Source organism: Somniosus microcephalus, chromosome 11 (genome assembly GCF_052327205.1).
Source record: "Somniosus microcephalus isolate GS21.2 chromosome 11, FLI_Smic_1.0, whole genome shotgun sequence".
Taxonomy (NCBI): Eukaryota; Metazoa; Chordata; class Chondrichthyes; order Squaliformes; family Somniosidae; genus Somniosus; species Somniosus microcephalus.
The window spans coordinates 159,570,124-159,589,021 of record NC_140997.1 but is presented as its reverse complement, the minus strand read 5'-3'; the positions used below and the strand labels follow the sequence as shown (position 1 = coordinate 159,589,021).

The following is an 18,898-nucleotide window of genomic DNA, read 5'->3' as shown; positions in this document are numbered from 1 at the left end:
TGGAGTTTGGTTGGTAACCGCATGTGTCGCATTCCGGTAGGCAAACAAGAAGTTGTCCACCTTGTGTTGTAGGGGTATATCTTCATTACACATTGCCTTGATAGCCTTCTTGAATGTTTGAACAAACCTCTCGGCCAATCCATTAGTGGCTGGATGATATGGGGCAGATGTGTAATGCTTAACACCATTGTTCTTTAAGAACCTCCGGAACTCTTCAGACACAAACTGTGGTCCATTGTCAGAGCAAATCTGTTCAGGCAGCCCATTCCTGGCGAATATGGTTCGTAAAACTGCGATAGTTTTTTCTGTGGTGGTTGAGGACATTTTTATTACCTCTGGCCACTTTGAATGTGCATCCACCGCAATTAAAAACATCGAGTCCATGAAGGGACCAGCAAAATCAATGTGCCCCCTTTGCCATGGGGATGAGGGCCACTCCCATGGATGCAGAGGAGCTTGTGGTGGGGCGTTTTGGACCTTCTGGCATCCTGCACAGCTCTTGGTCATCTCTTCGATTTCTCTATCGATTCCCGGCCACCACACAAACGCTCTGGCTAAGTTCTTCATTTTTACCCCACCCAGATGACCCTCATGAAGCTCATTGAGCACTCTATCCATCAACGTAGGTGGAATTACTACTCTGGATCCACACATCAAGGTTCCTTTGCACACTGACAGCTGTTCTCTTCTTGACAAAAATGCTGGCAGCAGTGGTTCGCCATGTGCTGGCCATCCCTTCACTGTTAAATCATAGACCCGTGATAGTGTCGGGTCATTCCGTGTTTCCTTTTCTATGTTTGCATTCGTCACAGGGAGACATTCGACTATGGTCGAGTGGAATAACTCCATTGGATCGACTGCAAGGTCGTCTTCTTCCACCGTCAGCAACGGTAGACGTGACAATCCATCAGCATTTCCATGCTGTTTAGTTCCCCTGTACTCGATGTCATATTGGTGTGCCCCTAGGAAAAGGGACCATCTCTGCAGCCGTTGTGCTGTCATTATCGGTACACCCTTCTGAGGGTTGAAAATGGAGACAAGAGGTTGATGATCGGTTAGTAGAGTAAATGTTTGACCGTGCAGATAGTGATTGAACTTCTTCACCCCCCACACTAGGCTGAGGGCCTCTCTGTCAATCTGGGCATAGTTACGCTCGGCAGAAGTTAACGAGCGTGACGCAAAAGCTATCGGCCTCTCCAAACCATTAAGGAATTTATGTGACAGTACCGCCACAATGCCGTAGGGAGACGCATCACACGCCAGCCTGATTGGCAGTGCTGGGTTGTAGTGAGCCAATACTTCCTTCGAAGTGATTAAGTCCTTACTCTTCTGAAAAGCACGTTTACAATCATCGCTCCATTTCCATGCTACCCCCGTTCGTAGCAGGGCATTCAGTGGGTGCAGAATTGTCGACAAATTCGGCAAAAACTTATGATAGTAATTCACCAACCCGAGGAATGACCTCAGTTGCGACACATTTTCAGGCGTTGGGGCCTTAACAACCGCTTCAATTTTGTCAGGGGACTTATGTAACCCCTCTTCATCAATCACGTGGCCACAATACGATATCTGTTTCTTAAAAAATTCGCACTTGGGGCGGTTGGCTCGTAGCCCATGTTCCTGCAGTCTAGTGAGCACCTGTTCTAGGTTGTTAAGGTGTTCACTGTCATCTTCACCTGTTACAAGGATGTCGTCCAAGTAACACTGAGTCCCCGGAATCCCTTGCAGGATTTGTTCCATCGCTCTTTGCCATATCGCCGGAGCCGATGCTACTCCGAATACCAATCGATGATATTGGTAAAGACCTTTGTGAGTGTTTATCGTGAGATACTTCCTAGAGGACTCTTCAACCTCCATCTGCAAATATGCTTGTGCTAGGTCAATTTTTGTAAAACGCTTCCCTCCAGACAGTGGCGAAGATGTCTTCGATCCTTGGAAGAGGATATTGTACTGTGTGAAGGACAGGGTTCACCGTCACCTTGAAATCCCCACAGATGCGAATCTTCCTTGGCTCTCCGGACTTATTGCTTAACGTTTTTTTATGACAGGAATGATGGGTGTCGCCCACTCGCTCTAGTCAACCTTAGACAACACGCCCGCCTTCTCCAGATTCTCCAGCTCTGCCTCGACGGCTGGACGAATTGCATATGGTACCGGTCTCGCTTTGAAAAACTTGGGAACTGCATTCTCTTCTATTTTTAACAAGGCGGTTACGCCTTTAAGCGTGCCCAGTTCTTGTTGAAATACCTCTTTGGCATTAGCTAAGATTGTTGACAATCGTCCAGGAGTGACGTCTTCATCTTTTTTACCGTCCACCGTCATTGCATGAATGGAATGCCAATCTAAGTTTATCTTCCTGATCCATTCCCGTCCCAATAATGGTGGTCCACCATTTGGCAGTATGTAGAGATACAATTTCCGTATTTTCTTCCCATTGTATTCGACAGGCACCCTTATTTTTCCTCTGGGGTATACTTTTTGCCCCGTATACGTCGTCAAGACGATGGATGTCTCTCTCAAGGGTATGTGTGAAAATAGCCGCTCATAGTCTCGTCGATTCATGACAGTTAGCGCTGATCCTGTATCCAATTCCATTTTAACTTGGGACCCTGCTATCGTGAGGGTGACCCAAATGGTTCGGTGATCCTCTTTTGTGATTACATTGTGAAGTTTGAGACAGCTTAATCTCCTGTTCTCGGATTCACTATCGCTCATCTGGTCTTCGGAACTACTGTCCGTCATCTTTTGTACTTTCTTGTACGGTTCCTTAGTAGCCTTTTTGTTGTCGCTGGTCTTCTTCCCAGACCTACAAACTCGTGCAAGGTGTCCAATCTTCCCGCATTGTCTGCATATTTTGTCTTTGGACCAGCAGTCCTTCTGGTCATGGTTAGTTCTGCCGCAGCAATAACATTTTGCAAATCCCCGTGTCATTTCGTGGGTGCTGTATTCCTGTGGTTTTTGTTGAATTTCTGCAGCTCCCCTGGCTGCTGCTTCATACGATACTGCCACGCTGAAAGCCTTATCTAGCGTCAGCTCTTTTTCTGCGAGTAACTTCTTCTGTGTTCCTTCACTCAGGAGTCCACAGACAAATTTGTCCCGTAGGGTATCTGCCAGTCCTGCTCCGAACTGGCAGTGCTTTGATAGCTTGCGTAGTTCCGTAAGATACTCAGCATTGCTCTCATCTTTGTGCAGAGTTCTCCTGTGGAATTTAAATCTTTCTGCTATCAACAGCGGTGCAGGGTTTAAGTGCTCCTGTAGAACAGCAACAATTTCGTTAAAACTCTTCACCTTCGGTTTGGCTGGAGTAATCAGGTCCCGCAATAGGCCGTACGTTCTAGCGCCCATTAAGTTTAACAATACCGATGCCTTTTTCCCCTCCGCTATATCGTTTGCCTCGAAATACACCTCTACTCTTTCCACATACGTGGTCCAGTCCTCTAATGTATTATCAAAAGCAGTGATACAGCCAGTCTTCGGCATCTTGCAAATCTAAAATGGCGCCTCCCGCGCTTTGCCTTCTTCTCCGATTTAACAAAATGGCGCCTCCCGCGCTTTTCCTTCTTCCCCGCTGTTGTTAGCGCTGCTTTCCATGGTTTCCTGCGCGTTAAATATTAATTCGTTTTCTTTTATTATCTTCCCGTCGTGGAGCGGACCCTCTGGAACACTTCCCTCCCTCTTCTGAGGTCTGAACGCTGCCCAGCTTCGAAACACCGGCCGCGCCCTGTATGCTCCACCCTCTCTCTCTTCTTGCTTCCCGACTTGCTGCCCGGCCCCGTTGCAGCCCAGGAAGGATCAGAGCACTACCTGCCACCAGCCCGATTAGCTGGGAAACCACGGACCGAGGAACCCAGCCTGGCTCTGGAAAGTCGCTCCTGCAAAGCCTTGAACCCGATGATTGACGGTCAACGCCCATTCCTCACGTTGCAATGGACTCTTTTTTTTCTTCCGACCTTCAACTTCGTCGGAGCTGCTGCTGAGTTGCAGGTAAGTTCTTTCTACCTCGTCGCCAGTGTTAAGTCCGTGAATGATTGAGACACGGACTAGCAGGAGAGAAACAAACAGAACTTTACTGTTGAAAGGCATAAACGAATCTAACAAAACAGAGGCTCTCTAGCGCCTTTTATACAGGGGTGGTCACTGCCGGTATTGCAGTCCGAGACCAGTTATTCTCTTAAAGGTACATACACAACAGACGGGACAGAAATAGAACGCGAGCCGGAGCTCGAGCTGCACGTTAGTCTGAGTCGCGGCTGCTCATCTTGAGGACTCTTATCAAAGAAAGAGACCAGCGCTGCATCTTTCCTCTCTCGCTACCCAGAGTACGAAGGCAGGGGGGGGGGGGGTTCTCATCGCCATCTTAGACACAGGAGTGGATCCAGAGCACAAGGATCCCAGGTAATGGCATGCGATTGTAGTTCAGGTCTTGCGAAGCCTCGGGCTCCCGTACACCAAAAACACCTCTCACGTCCAAGGCCCCCGCAGACTCGAGCCGCTCTGCCAAACAGCCATGTAGACTTTCAGTACAACATATAATCGAGCAACGATTTCATTCATTTGGCAACAGAAGATTTTACACTACATTGTATTTAAGATAGTATCTGACTAGTATCTGAATCTGTGTTTATAAATTATTGGGAGGGTAGAAGTGGAAGTGATGATCGACACTATGAGCTGTCCTGTTTTAAATTTACCAATTTAACACCTTGCTCTCACCAATGACAATTTTTGGAGTTATTAATTCTTGCACAATTATGGACTTGTTTTATTTTCCCATTTAATTAGCATAATGGAGGCATAACTAAATGGACCCAGGTACATTGGACATTGCATTCACTGTTATTAGTTGAAGCCCTTTTTCCCCATACCATGAACAAATTAAGTTTGTCATGACTGGAAGAGGGCTGTAGAGATTTATGCCGTTGACCAGTCCCAGTAATAAATAGCATTCGGGGATTAAATGTGCATTATAATGGTGCATTACTTGTGGCCATTCTCAAGTGAAAATCCGCAAACTCTTATCAGCAGCTTGGTTTTCTCAGGAGTGATAGCATGTTGACAATCAACAAACCAATTTGATGGCAGATCTGGGGCACAATTTGCAGTATAAATCATTGTGAGAGTCACCCAATTATTTCTTAGCGTGGTTTCAAAGGCAAAGTAGCACTTTCATGTGCAATTTCTTTAAGGTTGTATAAATGATTTTTACCCTTGATTGTGCCTTATACCAATTGAAAATTGTCAGTGGAAGCAGAATCACTCTCATAGAAACAAAGATAGGAGCAGTAGGCGGCCAGTCGGCCCCTCGAGCCTGTTCTGCCATTTAATGCGATCATGGCTGATCATCCAAATTCAGTACCCTGTCTCTGCTTTCTCCCCATATCCCTTGATCTCTTTAGCCTTAAGTAATATATCTAACTCCTTCTTGAATATATTTAATGAATTGGCCTCAACTGCCTTCTGTGGTAGAGAATTCCACAGGTTCACCACTCTCTGGGTGAAGAAATTCCTCCTCATCTCTGTCCTAAATGGCTTACCCCTTATCCTTAGACTGTGACCCCTGGTTCTGGACTCCCCCGCCATCAGGAACATCCTTCCTGCATCTAGTCTTAGTCCTGTTAGAATTTTTAAGTTTCAATGAGATCCCCTCTCATTCTTCTAAACTCTAGCGAATATAAGCCTAATCGACACAATCTCTCCTCATACGTCATTCCTGCCATCCCAGGTATCAGTCTGGTGAATCTTCGCTGCACTCCCTCCATGGCAAGAACATCCTTCCTCAGATAAGGTGACCAAAACTGCACACAATACTCAAGGTGTGGTCTCACCAAGGCCCTGTACAACTGCAGCAAGACATCCTTGCTCCTGTACTCGAATCCACTCGCTATGAAGGCCAACATACCATTTGCCTTCTTAACCACCTGCTGCACCTGCATGCTTACCTTCAGCGACTGGTGCACAAGAACACCCAGGTCTTGTTGCACTTCCCCTTTTCCCAATCTATTGCCATTCAGATAATAATCTGCCTTCCTGTTTTTGCCACTAAAATGAATAACCTTGCATTTATCCACATTATACTTCATTTGCCATGCATCTGCCCAATCACCCAACCTGTCCAAATCATACTGGAGTTTCTCTGCATCCTCCTCACAGCACACACACCCACCCAGCTTTGTGATGTCTTCAAACTTGGAGATATTACATCTAGTTCCCTTGTCTAGATCATTAATATATATTGTGAACAGCTGGGGTCCTAGCACCGATCCCTGCGGCACCCCACTAGTCACTGCCTGCCACTCGGAAAAAGTCCCGTTTATTCCAACTCTTTGCTTCCTGTCTGCCAACCAGTTCTTTATCCAAGTCAGTACCTTACCCCCAATCCCATGTGCTTTAACTTTGCACGCTAATCTCTTATGCGGGACCTTATCGAAAGCCTTCTGAAAGTCCAAATACACCACATCGACTAGTTCTCCCTTATCCATTCGACCAGTTACATCCTCAAAAAATTCCAGTAGATTAGTCAAGCATGATTTACCTTTTGTAAATCCATGTTGACTTTGTCCCATCCTGTCACTGTTTTCCAAGTGCTCTGCTATTACATTTTATAATGGATGCTAGCATTTTCCCCACTACCAATGTCAGGATTACCGGTCTATAATTCCCCGTTTTCTCTCTCCCACCTTTTTTAAATAGTGGGGTAACATTAGCTACCCTCCAATCCATGGGAACTGTTCCAGAGTCTATAGAAATTTGGAAGATGACCAGCAATGCATCTACTATTTCTAAGGCCACTTCCTTAAGTACCCTAGGATGTAGATTATCAGGTCCGGGGATTTAATTGGCCTTCAATCCAGTCAATTTCCCTACAAATACTGATTTCATTCAGTTCCTACCTCTCATTAGACCCTATGTTCCCTGACATCAATCGTTTTCTCTTCACATATCTACAGAAGCTTTTACAGTCAGTTTTTATGTTCCCTGCAAGCTTACTCTCATTCTATTTTCCTCCTCTTAATTAATCCCTTTGTCCTCCTTTGCTGAATCCTAAACTGCTCCCAATCCTCAGGTTTGCTGCTTTTTCTGGCCAATTTATATGTCCTCTCCTTGGTTCTTATGCTATCCCTAATTTCCCTTGTTAGCCACGGTTGAGGCACCTTTTTTGTTTTATTTTTATGTCAAATAGGGATGAACAAATTCTGTAGTTCATCCATGCAATCTTTAAATGTTTGCTATTGCCTATCCACCGTCAACCCTTTAAGTAACGTTCCCCAATCTATCCTAGCCAACTCGCGCCTCATACCATCGTAGTTTCCTTTATTTAAATTCAGTACCCTCATTTTCCACTAGAAGAATGAATTGAGACAATTTGGAATAAATAGATGGTGCACTTTTCAATGTGACTGGTAAATCTTTGTCATGTTCATTAGCATGTTAATAACTCGTTATTTTTATTAAGTGTGGAAATGACATGATGGGTTCTTTGTACAATAAATGCCATAACAAATTTTAATGGTAGGTGTTGTTAACACAATTCATTTTGTGCGTGTGGCCCTCAACAGCTCACCAAAACTTGTTAAGTGGCCTTCCAGCCCAAATAATTGCACACCTTATGCCTTAGCCCAATGGTTGTTCATGCATCGGCCTAGCTGGCAAGTGTCACCAGGTTAATTAACTATACCAGACGGGGTGCGGCATAAAAATCACAGCTGAACTGGATTCAAGTAAGGGTTATCAAGAGAGAGTAGAGACATATTTAAAGGAAAAGATAAAGAGTCCATGAATGTACAGTGCTAGGCAGGTGCGGAATTAATAGGCCAAATGGCCTACTCTCAAAATAAGCTTGTCCTCACCAGACATCCACACTTTCCAGTGGGGTTCGCGCAATAGTGATCAGGTACAGGACCATCAGCAAATATATAGGTAAATATTGCACACGCAACAGAAAGTGCACACTTTTATCACAAGTTCTAGTGGGGTTTAAATGGAGATTACAGTGTAATGATGTCATATGGCACAGTACTTAATTGGGTCTTTTTTTCCATGTCCTGACTCATTCTTGCCAGTTATTAATTCTCCTCCTTACTTCCTCTCCATCTCACTGAGGCATTTTTCCACCAGCATCAGTTGGCCTCCAGTATCTTGCCAAAACATCCATCTCATCAATGTGCTTAGTGTAGTGAGCCCAATCTTGTCCACACGTGCACTTCCACTAAATGTCCATGGACAGCAATCGGAAGCAGGAACCCTGCTGAATTTCCACCTCTCTAACTGAAGAGGGGGATGGTTTGAAGTCAAACACAGTGCCTTACAACAGCTGTGGCTAAGATCAACTGATTTACCACAGATCTGGAATCCTCCGGATTCACGTGGTTCACCTATATGCTGAACCTTGGGATAATTACCATTCTATTGTGCACCTTTGCTCACCATCAGCAGCACAAACCAGGCTGCAAGCTTCAGGATCTCAGTTACATAATGAAGTCCAATTATCTATTGTGATCATTGCTACAATTCCGTATCAGTCACAATTGAGTTTCATTGCTAGAGTGAAATAAAATTTGAAGAGAAAGAAATTGAAATAGGTCAAAGTAAAGCCAGCTTTAATCAAAGCAGTCAATTTTTCTCCACAAACGGCAGTTTTGGCTCAACGTGTTTGAGACCCAGTCACTGCTTCAGAATCCAAGCAAAAAACACATGGACAGGATGATAGAACAGTACACTGGGGCTTTGTTTGCACCATTAATGGGGTTAGGAGAATTTTAAAACACTAGCAAACCTTGTTGGAGGTGCAAAAGTATTCATTGAGCCAGGCTCAGCTGAGATTCCCATGGTGGAATGTCCCAGCAACTTATACTGTCCAGAATGATACAAAAGTAGCTTGCACGCTTGGGGGAAAATAGAAGGTTGCTGGTGTCTATAAACATGGAGGCCAATAGATCTTCCACTTGCTGAAATCAGCAATCTGAGCACAGACCAGGAATTGCAATGGTGACATAAACTAGTGCACAATAAGGTGTATTTTCCCCATTGAGTGAGTAGGGAGCTCCGGTTGTATTTTGTACAGATGGGTTTTTCTCGTCTTTCATAGAAACATAGAAGATAGGAGTAGGCCATTTGGTCCCTTGAGCCTGTTCCGCCATTTAATGAGATCATGGCTGATCATCCAAATTCAGTACCCTGTCCCCGATTTCTCCCCATATCCCTTTAATCTTAAGAAACATATCTAACTCCTTCTTGAATATATTTAATGAATTGGCCTCAACTGCCTTCTGTGGTAGAGAATTCCACAGGTTCACCACTCTCTGGGTGAAGCAATTCCTCATTTCAGTCCTAAATGGCTTACCCCTTATCCTTACAATGTGACCCCTGGTTCTGGACTCCCCCATCGGGAACATCCTTCCTGCATCTAGTCTGTCTAGTCCTGTTAGAATTGTATAAGTTTTAATGAGATCCCCTCTCATTCTTCTAAACTCTAGCGAATATAAGCCTAATAGACCTAATCTCTCCTCATACGTCATTCCTGCCATCCCAGGTATCAGCCTGGTGAATCTTCGCTGCACTCCCTCCATGGCAAGAACATCCTTCCTCAGATAAGGTGACCAAAACTGCACACAATACTCAAGGTGTGGTCTCACCAAGGCCCTGTACAACTGCAGCAAGACACCCTTGCTCCTGTACTCGAATCCTCTCGCTATGAAGGCCAACATACTATTTGCCTTCTTAACTGCCTGCTGCACCTGCATGCTTACCTTCAGCGACTGGTGCACAAGGACACCTAGGTCTCATTGCACTTCCCCTTTTCCCAATCTATTGCCGTTCAGATAGCTGGCACCGATCCCTACGGTACCCAACTAGTCACTGCCTGCCACTCGGAAAAAGACCCATTTATTCCAACTCTTTGCTTCCTGTCTGCCAACCAGTTCTCTATCCAAGTCAGTACCTTACCCCCAATCCCATGTGCTTTAACTTTGCACGCCAATCTCTTATGCGGTACCTTATCGAAAGCCTTCTGAAAGTCCAAATACACCACATCCACTTTTTCTCCCTTATCTATTCTACCAGTTACATCCTCAAAAAATTCCAGTAGATTAGTCAAGCATGATTTACTTTTTGTAAATCCATGTTGACTTTGTCCGATCCTGTCACTGTTTTCCAAGTGCTCTGCTATTACATCTTTTATAATGGACTCTAGCATTTTCCCCACTACCAACGTCAGGCTTACCGGTCTATAATTCCCCGTTTTCTCTCTACCACCTTTTTTAAATAGTGGGGTTACATTAGCTACCCTCCAATCCATGGGAACTATTCCAGAGTCTATAGAATTTTGGAAGATGACCAGCAATGCATCTACTATTTCTAGGGCCACTTCCTCAAGTACCCTAGGATGTAGATTATCAGGTCCTGGGGATTTATCAGCCTTCAATACCATCAATTTCCCTACAAATACTGATTTCATTCAATTCCTCCCTCTCATTAGACCCTATGTTCCCCGACATCTCTGGGAGGTTATTTGTGTCCTCCTTTGTGAAGACAGAACCAAAGTATGTATTTAATTGGTCTACCATTTCTTTGTTCCCCATTATAAATTCCCCTGATTCTGAGCAAGGGACCTACACTTGACTTCACCAATCGTTTTCTCTTCACATATCTATAGAAGCTTTTACAGTCAGTTTTTATGTTCCCTGCAAGCTTACTCTCATTCTATTTTCCTCCTCTTAATTAATCCCTTTGTCCTCCTTTGCTGAATCCTAAACTGCTCCCAATCCTCAGTTTTGCTGCTTTTTCTGGCCAATTTATATGTCCTCTCCTTGGATCTTATGCTATCCCTAATTTCCCTTGTTAGCCACGGTTGAGTCACCTTTTTTGTTTTATTTCTGAAGTTGACTCTATCCAATGCCATTGTTCCATTCCGAAACGCATAAGTCACCACCATCAAAAGAGGAGGGATAAGGGAAAGAAAAAGAATTCTGACGGAACGGTCATCGATCTGAAACATTAACTCTGTTTCGCTCTCCACAGATGCTGCCTGACTGGCTAAGTATTTCGAACATTTTCTGTTTTTATTTCAGATTTCCAGCATCTGTAGTATTTTGCTTTTGAAGAATTAGCTCTAGCCTAAGTCAGGAATGAGAGATAAAGATTACTTACTTGTTGACAGTCTTTCTTGTCACACACCCGAGCATAGCTTAAATTGATTTGAAACCATATGCTGTGCAATACATGAAAATGTTGCAATGACACTACAAACAGGAGCTAAACGAACTGAAACTTCTCCCCAAACTCGACATTTCAAGGTATATAGAAGAGGTTTGATGCGAGGAGCAAATAATATTTAGCTTGAGAAAACTGAAGTGACACAATGACACAGGTTCTAGGGCTTTACAGAATGTGACAGTAGGCTATATCAGTATTGCCTATCCACAACATTATGATGACAACTTCCATCTCTGTGTTGCCATGAAAATGAAACTACTCGTATGGCATTTGAAAGATGCAATTGAAGAAAAATTATACTGACCTGAAGTTTCCCTCTCACCGTCTGAAGTTTAATACACCGTACAGCACTGCTGTGAGCCTTTGAAGATTTTACTGGAAATTCCACGTTTCTGAAGTCATACAGGCTGACCTTTCCCTGAGAGGATCCAATCACCAGAGTGGTCCCATCTGGCAGGAGCTCAATTGCAGTTAGCGGAGAATCTGTTCGAATGCTGTGCAATATGCTAGAATAATAAATTGAAGGGGAAAAAATGCTAGTAACAATACTGACATGAATGGCAGTAAGAAGTGAACAATTTAAAGGCTGAAATGCTACATGGAGGGTTGCTGAAATATCAAAATCAAGATTTGTGTAAGGACAATTGCTTGGTCAGCTTTTTGGCATTTGAACTTTGAATCCCATGACAACTAAAATTCTCCAAGATGGTCACTCAGGAACATCACTATGCCTGGTATCAATACAGTGTCACATCTACAGATAGAGACATTTTATAGACACAAACAGCCCAGAAGGATGGCCAGATAGGTGGAAGATGCAGTTTAATGTGAGGTAACATTTTGGAATATGAAAATAAATACACCTTAAATGGTAACATTTAAACGGAGTACAACAGCACATGTACCTTGGTGTGCAGATAAAGGTCAAAAGATAAGGCCACAAAAATGGCTTTGAATTAAAAAGGACATAATATTAAATTTACACAAGACTTCAATTAGACTGTAGCTGGATCAAGATGCAGTTTTGGACACCCCATTACAGGAAGAATATAAAAGCAATGGAAACAGTGCAGATTAGATTCAGTAAAAAATAACTCTAACCTTTCATTCCTGATATAAGAAGACTTGTAGTTCATGCTTATTTCACTAGAGTGGAGGGGGTGATTTGATAGTGGGCTTTAAGATTATTGAAGGTTTACAAACTAACAAGCACATAAATGTAAGATAGTCACAAAGAATTGAATGGAAAGTCAAAGAAATTAGAATGCAGAATTCTCTGCCAAAAACTATTGTTTAAACAGATTCCATAAATTGATTAAAAGGGAATAAGATAGTCGCTTGAACAAAAAAAGACTATTAAAGCAGGAGGAGCAAGCAGGAGAATGGAATTAGACGAGGTGGAGAAAAACAGTTGCATGGATACAAAAGCAAAATACTGCGGATGCTGGAAATCTGAAATAAAAACAGGAAATGCTGGAAACACTCAGGTCAGGCAGCATCTGTGGAGAGAGAAACAAAGTTAACGCTTCAGGTCGATGACCTTTCATCAGAACTGGAAAAAGTTAGAGATGTAACAGATTTTAAGCAAGTACAGAGGCAGGGAAAGGGGGGGGGGGTGAGGAAAGAGCAAAAGGGAAAGTCTGCGATAGTGTGGAAGGCAGGAGAGATTAAATGACAAAAGGGATGATGGTGCAAGGGACAAGTAAAGAAACAGAAGAAGATGGTCTCGAGGAGGTGTAAATGGAAATAGCAGAATCATTACCAACAGCTCCAGTCCAAAAAAAATGGGAGCAGTGGTTATGATCTGAAATCGCTGAACTCAATGTTGAATCCGTAAGGCTGTAAAGTACCTAATTGAAAGATGAAGTGCAATTCCTCAAGCTTATGTTGAGTTTCACTGGAACAGTGCAGAAGGCCAAAGTGGGAGTGGGACATAGAATTAAAATGACAGGCAACTGGAAGCTCAGGGTCAACACTTGTGGACTGAACGGAGGTGTTTTGCAGAGCAATCACTCAATCTGCATTTGGTCTCCCCAATGTAGAGGAGACCGCATCGTGAGCAGCGAATACAGTATACTAAATTGGAAGTAGTACAAGTAAATCGCTGTTTCACCTGGAAGGAGTGTTTGGGGTCCTGGATTGTGGGAAAGGAGGAGGTAAAAAGGACAGGTGATACATCTCCTGCACTTGCACGGGAAGGTGCTGTTGGAAGGGGAGGGGTGTAGGTGGGAAAATGAAAACTGGTAAAGTGGCAGAGGGTGGTGGATGTAGGTGGGAAGAGACTGAACAAGGGGAGGAAAAAAGTGTCAAGATAGGAAGAAATGAGTTCCGTGGGGCAAGAACAGCTGAAACAATGGCCCAGAAATTCCGTTCGCAGACCTCCCGCAGGCGGAGGGCTTCAATCTGGAAAAATCTGCGCCAAGACCGGAGGGCTCCCGGGAGGCGCAGAGTTCCGTTCCTGGGCCTCTCCAAACTGCCGGTGCGCAGGCCCCACGTATCCCAGAAGCGCAGCGGTCCGCAGCATCCCTGGGATCATGTGGGCCATGGGGAGCCAATCAGAGAAGGGAATCTCCATTCATACATTTGACAGGAAGACCCGTCAAATGTATGAATGGAGATCACCCCCAAAACATAGTAAAACTTTAAATAATTTTTTTTTTTTAAATCACATTTTTAAAATGACTTGAAATTACATAAATTAACTATTTTAAACAAATATTTAAATTTTTGTAAAAATAATTCGTTTTTAACAGGGCTAAAAATAAACTTACCTTTCTTTAAAGTATTTTAAAATGATAAATCAGTGGAATTTTTTTTTTTTTTTCTTTTTTCAACTCTCATCCTGGTAAAAGCAGGCCTTGCGCCTGCTTTTACCAGGCGCAAGAATTGTAAGTGTTTCCTGCGGGTGGAGGGTCTCCAAAAAGCAGAACTCTCCACCCTGCTCCAGGGCAGCTTGAGGATCTATCAAGAGCTTTCTTGACAGATCGGAAATGCCGGTTTCCAGCGCATGCCTGAATCCAGCATTTCCGATGTCTCTACAGGTGAGTACACAGTGCGTACACACCTGTAGGGATCAGAATTCCTGCCCCAATGTGTTTACCAGTGTTTGTGAATCTTGGGATGGAGGAAGAAGCAGGATGTGTGGGGTTTGGGGACTATGAGGTTGGAGGCAGTAGAGGGAAGATCTCCAGAGGAGATGAGGTCAGTGACAGTCTGGGAAACAATGTTTGGTGGTGGGGTCATGGTCCAGGGGGAGGTCGGAAGAGGTGTCAGATTTGCTATTCAGCCTCCGCAAGGTAGAAGTCAGCTCGCCAAACAACAACAGTGCCACTCATCAGCAGGTTTAATGGCAATGTTAGGGTTGGATCGGAGTGCTGCCAGTTCAGAGGGAGGTAGGTTAGAATGAGTGAGGGAAGCAGAGAAATTGAGACGACCAATGTCACACCGGCAGTTCTCAATGAAAAGATCTAGAGAGAGAAAAAGAGTAAAAAGGCCAGAGGGAGGGGTCCAGGTGGAACGAGAATTCTGAAGATGGGAGAAAGGGTCCACCGAGTGGGGAAAAGACTCCTGGCCAAAGAAGTGAGCGAGGATGCAAAGAAAGAAGAGCTCAGTATCTTGCCAAGCTCAAAATTCATTGAGGTGGAGGTGCAAGGGGATGAAGCGGAGGACTGATTGTTCGGGGTCAGAAAGGGGAAGGTCAGACAGAACAGTGAAAACATGGCAAGGAGCAAGATTGGAAAGAGGGATGGGGTCAGAAGAAAGTGAAGGGGAAGAATGATCTGAAGGGCATTGGTATCTAAGAGTTGTTGAAGTTTGCAATCCTCGACACCTGAAAAGGAAGAAGAATTTTTTGTTAAAGCGTCGGATGAGGCGAAGGATGAAATAGAACTGTGGACCAAGAGAGCTTTGAGATAGAACGAGTAGGTGCTGCTGAAGAGAGAGGTCGAGAGCGTGCATGTGGCGGCGCATGGTGTTGAGCGGGATTTCGGGAAGCAGCAAGAGCAGTAGTTCGAGGAATGCTGAACATCTTGAAGATATCTATAATCATGGGTGGATCCGAAACATGAAGGATGGAATTGAAGTTGAAATCCACGTGGAATAAGTCGGAGCCGGAGACAGAAGACTTGATCGGTCTGTTTCGTGAACAACTCAAACCCCTCTATTTCCATCACAGCCAACAGGGGAGACATCAATTGTTTGAATTATTATCCAAATAAAACCAGGTATTTGTGTTTTAAAAACACCTGCATGTGCATAACTTGCCATGAAATTAACATCTTAATAATTCCTTGGAGAGAGTGAGAGAAACGCATGGACACACTCCTGAACAGTTACCAGTACCGCTGAAACTAAGAGACCATCGAAGGCAGGCCCAGAATTTGTAATTATCAATCAACAAGCATCTTCTATACATTTGTAGTACTGGGCATTATGAATGGAGGGTTTGAGTGTGACACACAAAAAGGACCATTTCCAAGGTCATCAACTTACAGCCATTGAATAAATTCAATTCCATTTTTAGAACATGGAATTACAGGATTTTAAATAAGTCTTTTGGGATCATGTTCCATTCAGTTTATAATTAGGGCAACTAGTTCATGGCAACTAAACAAGCCACAATCTAATTTTATTGCATGGGATTTTATGTTTTGGGTACCGTATGCTTGGATTCTATATATTTTCCTGTGATTCTGGATTTATTTTCACTATCTCACAGCATGTTTGATGTTTAACTTCATTTCAATATTTTAGGTTTGTATTTTTCAGTATTGTGTTTATTTTTCCTTATTTGGTCTTTGATTTACAAAGAGCTGAATATTGCCAGTATATCATTGTAGTCCTCCTATTACATAAAATGAAGAGGCAAAAGAGGAAGTTGAACACTACAGAAAAAAAATCAAGTTTTCGTACAGCCTCACTCCTGGCTCTGCCACGGAGGAGCAGCAAATTTGGATTTATGCAGAGTGCATTTCCAAACTGAGGGAGATACTAGCTGATTGCATGAGGCACAGTGGGAGAGGCTCCATTTCTGAACCAGCCAAAAAAAACACATGTAAAAAGTCAGGTATTAGGACACCCAAAATGCAGAATATCTGTGCTAAATTATTTTTTGTGGAAATGTACTATATGAATGAGATAGAGACATCATCTGCTAATCACCTAATTTTATTTGCACATTTAAGTGAGATTTATTTTGAAGGAAAGAGAGAAATAAGTGGGGGGGGGGGGGCGGAAAGAGAGCACCTCCAACTGCACAAGCATGGCTCTGCTGTCTTACAAAAAATGATCACACTGGTCTACACCATCTCTACAGACTCAGCTTGCAAGTTTAGGTGTCGACGAGCGTCATACTGGGGGCTAATTTTGTTCTACAGACATTTACTACTAGATTGAGATGATCCAAGGTGTAGGAAGCTCAGCAGCACAACACAACTGGCCACCCATTTCATCTTTTGGGCAGCCTCCTCTGTGCAATAAGTATGAATGGTCCCATGTGAAATGAGCTTAGAAGAATGAAGACAGATTGACCTCTGCAGACAGCTTTTAGTAAAAATTAGTATTGAGAGAATCTCAGGCCCAATATGTGTAACTCACACCAGTGAAACAATAAATGATAAACATCCGTAAAAACAACTAGAGCCCCTGGTGTGTGCTGCACTTTACATATGCTATGCTGCTGTTAGGAGGTCAAGCACAACTAATGCTTACTAACACTACAAATAAAAAAGAAACAGATCTTACTAGCCTGTGGTGTAGGATGGCACACCATGTGCTGGCACTGTAACACTGCGCAGAGCGCACTAGAAGCAGAGATCTTTTGCTAGCTTTGTCCAGTTCCCAATTTATTTAGGGTCCAGAACACAATACTACTTCAATATTTAGTTCACTTAGCAACCTATTTCACAAGCCACATTAGTACAGCAGGGTCAAGAGGCCTATTCCAGATTATGCAGCTGCATATTAAGAAATCACATGCCAGAATCTAGTCCAAGGAACTAAATGCTCATTAAGGCTACCAGGGTGCATGCCATTTTTCAACCTTCACTGAGTATTTTCATTTAAATCTGAAACAAATAGGAGATTAAGCAATGGATGCTAATATTCTAGGAATGGTCTAGTTGTAATACTGAGCTCTGACAGTATGAGCAAATTGGATTAACTTCAGTAGATACGGCACCTTCAACAGAGGGTGCTGACCAATTGGTGCTAATGAGCACGACAGCACAGGAGTGTTGGATCGTCAGAGATGCAACCACTAATACGGAGCGCTGACCAAGAGTTACTGAAGGTAAAAAGGGAATTAAATCATTTATTAGCAGTCATTAACTCAAGGATCATGTTTCAGTTTCCACTCAAGTTCATCTCAGTTGAGTTCGCTTACGTTGCTGAATTCAGCAACTCCTGCTCAGATCCTGGTGCTCACTGTTTAAGCTAACTAGCTTTTAAAAGAATGTCGAGTTAATGGCTCGATTTTGTAAGAAGAGGCATCTGTGGATTTATTGCTGGAAATTTAATACTTACGATTTACTCCGAACATCAAAAGTTGAAATTCGCTTATCAAGACCAACTGTGATGATTAATGACTCAATCACTGGCGAAAAACAGAGTGCTGATGCGGGGGCTTTGTGGACACACCCAAAGCTATGCTGCAGCTGCAGTGTGTTCAGGTCCCATAATGCAACGGTGCCATCATCTCCGACACTTCCCAACAGAGACCTTTGGAAGCGAGATATCTGCAGGTCACGGAGGGGCTGAAATAAAATCAAAGCAGTTTGTAAATGAATCGCAACTTCACCAGTTCTGTATACCGAACACATGTCTGGACCAACCACAAGTTATCCGGTCAGCCTCACCCACTGAAAAAATGTAACCGACAGACAGGATGACTAGAACACGTTCCCAATTGTGTTTTTTTCCCTTCAATCTTAATTATCAAATGGAATGGATTTTAGCATTTCCTAATCAATTTTTCACCCAAAAAGTAAACGATTTCACAACTTGCATGACTTCCAGAGTCTCGAGAAATCTGGTTCCATGCTATCCGTTCAGCTGGGCAGAGAGTGTGTGGTATGGTCTATAGCACTTTGTCTCATCACTGCAGCACACGAGATACATTATACAAAAAAGTTTTAAAAATATATATTTTCTATCACCTGGAATTTCTATGGCGATTCTTCTGATCTGCTGTAACTGCAGCAAAAGATTGGTAGAAATCCCAAAGAAACAACTTTTACTGCCATTTCTTGGAGTTGCTGAACTTATGGTGGGCAGATCAGAAGAACCCTGTGGAATTGTCAAACACAAACATGTGTGCAACTGCGTTTGCATTTTATTTTGCAAATTCAGTATTACCCCCCAACTTTTACCTAGAAAAGGATAAGTTTTTTTTCCAAATGCCTGTGTCTTTTTCCCATACTTTCTAATGACAGAACAATGAGAAGACTGACGAGAAACCACGAGGTCCAAGTGAAATCAAACCACAGATAATGGTTCACTATTATTACATTGCAACACTTATAAAATCTAGTTTTCTTGACTTTTTGCTCCACCGCTCTCCTGAAGGCATCAACTCATGCTGGCTACGATTCAACAATCCAGCAGCAGCTCTTGACCAATTCGTTCAAGTAGCTACTTTTCATCTGTGAGTTTGGACAGCAAGTGTCAGCAGGCTATTCAATTGGTAGAC

General features: G+C 43.3%; 1 protein-coding gene across 1 annotated transcript in view; it reads right to left on the bottom strand.

Moving 5' to 3' along the window:
* The window catches only part of LOC147110967 (protein NEDD1-like), a 122,812-nt gene that overhangs the window by 23,794 nt on the left and 80,120 nt on the right, over nucleotides 1-18,898 (bottom strand). The window contains exons 6-7 of the mRNA XM_086001390.1: nucleotides 17,734-17,963; nucleotides 11,516-11,717 (exon numbers count right to left, since the gene is read on the bottom strand). Of these exons, the coding sequence (XP_085857516.1) occupies nucleotides 11,516-11,717; nucleotides 17,734-17,963 (432 nt within the window). The remainder of the gene's footprint in view (nucleotides 1-11,515; nucleotides 11,718-17,733; nucleotides 17,964-18,898) is intronic.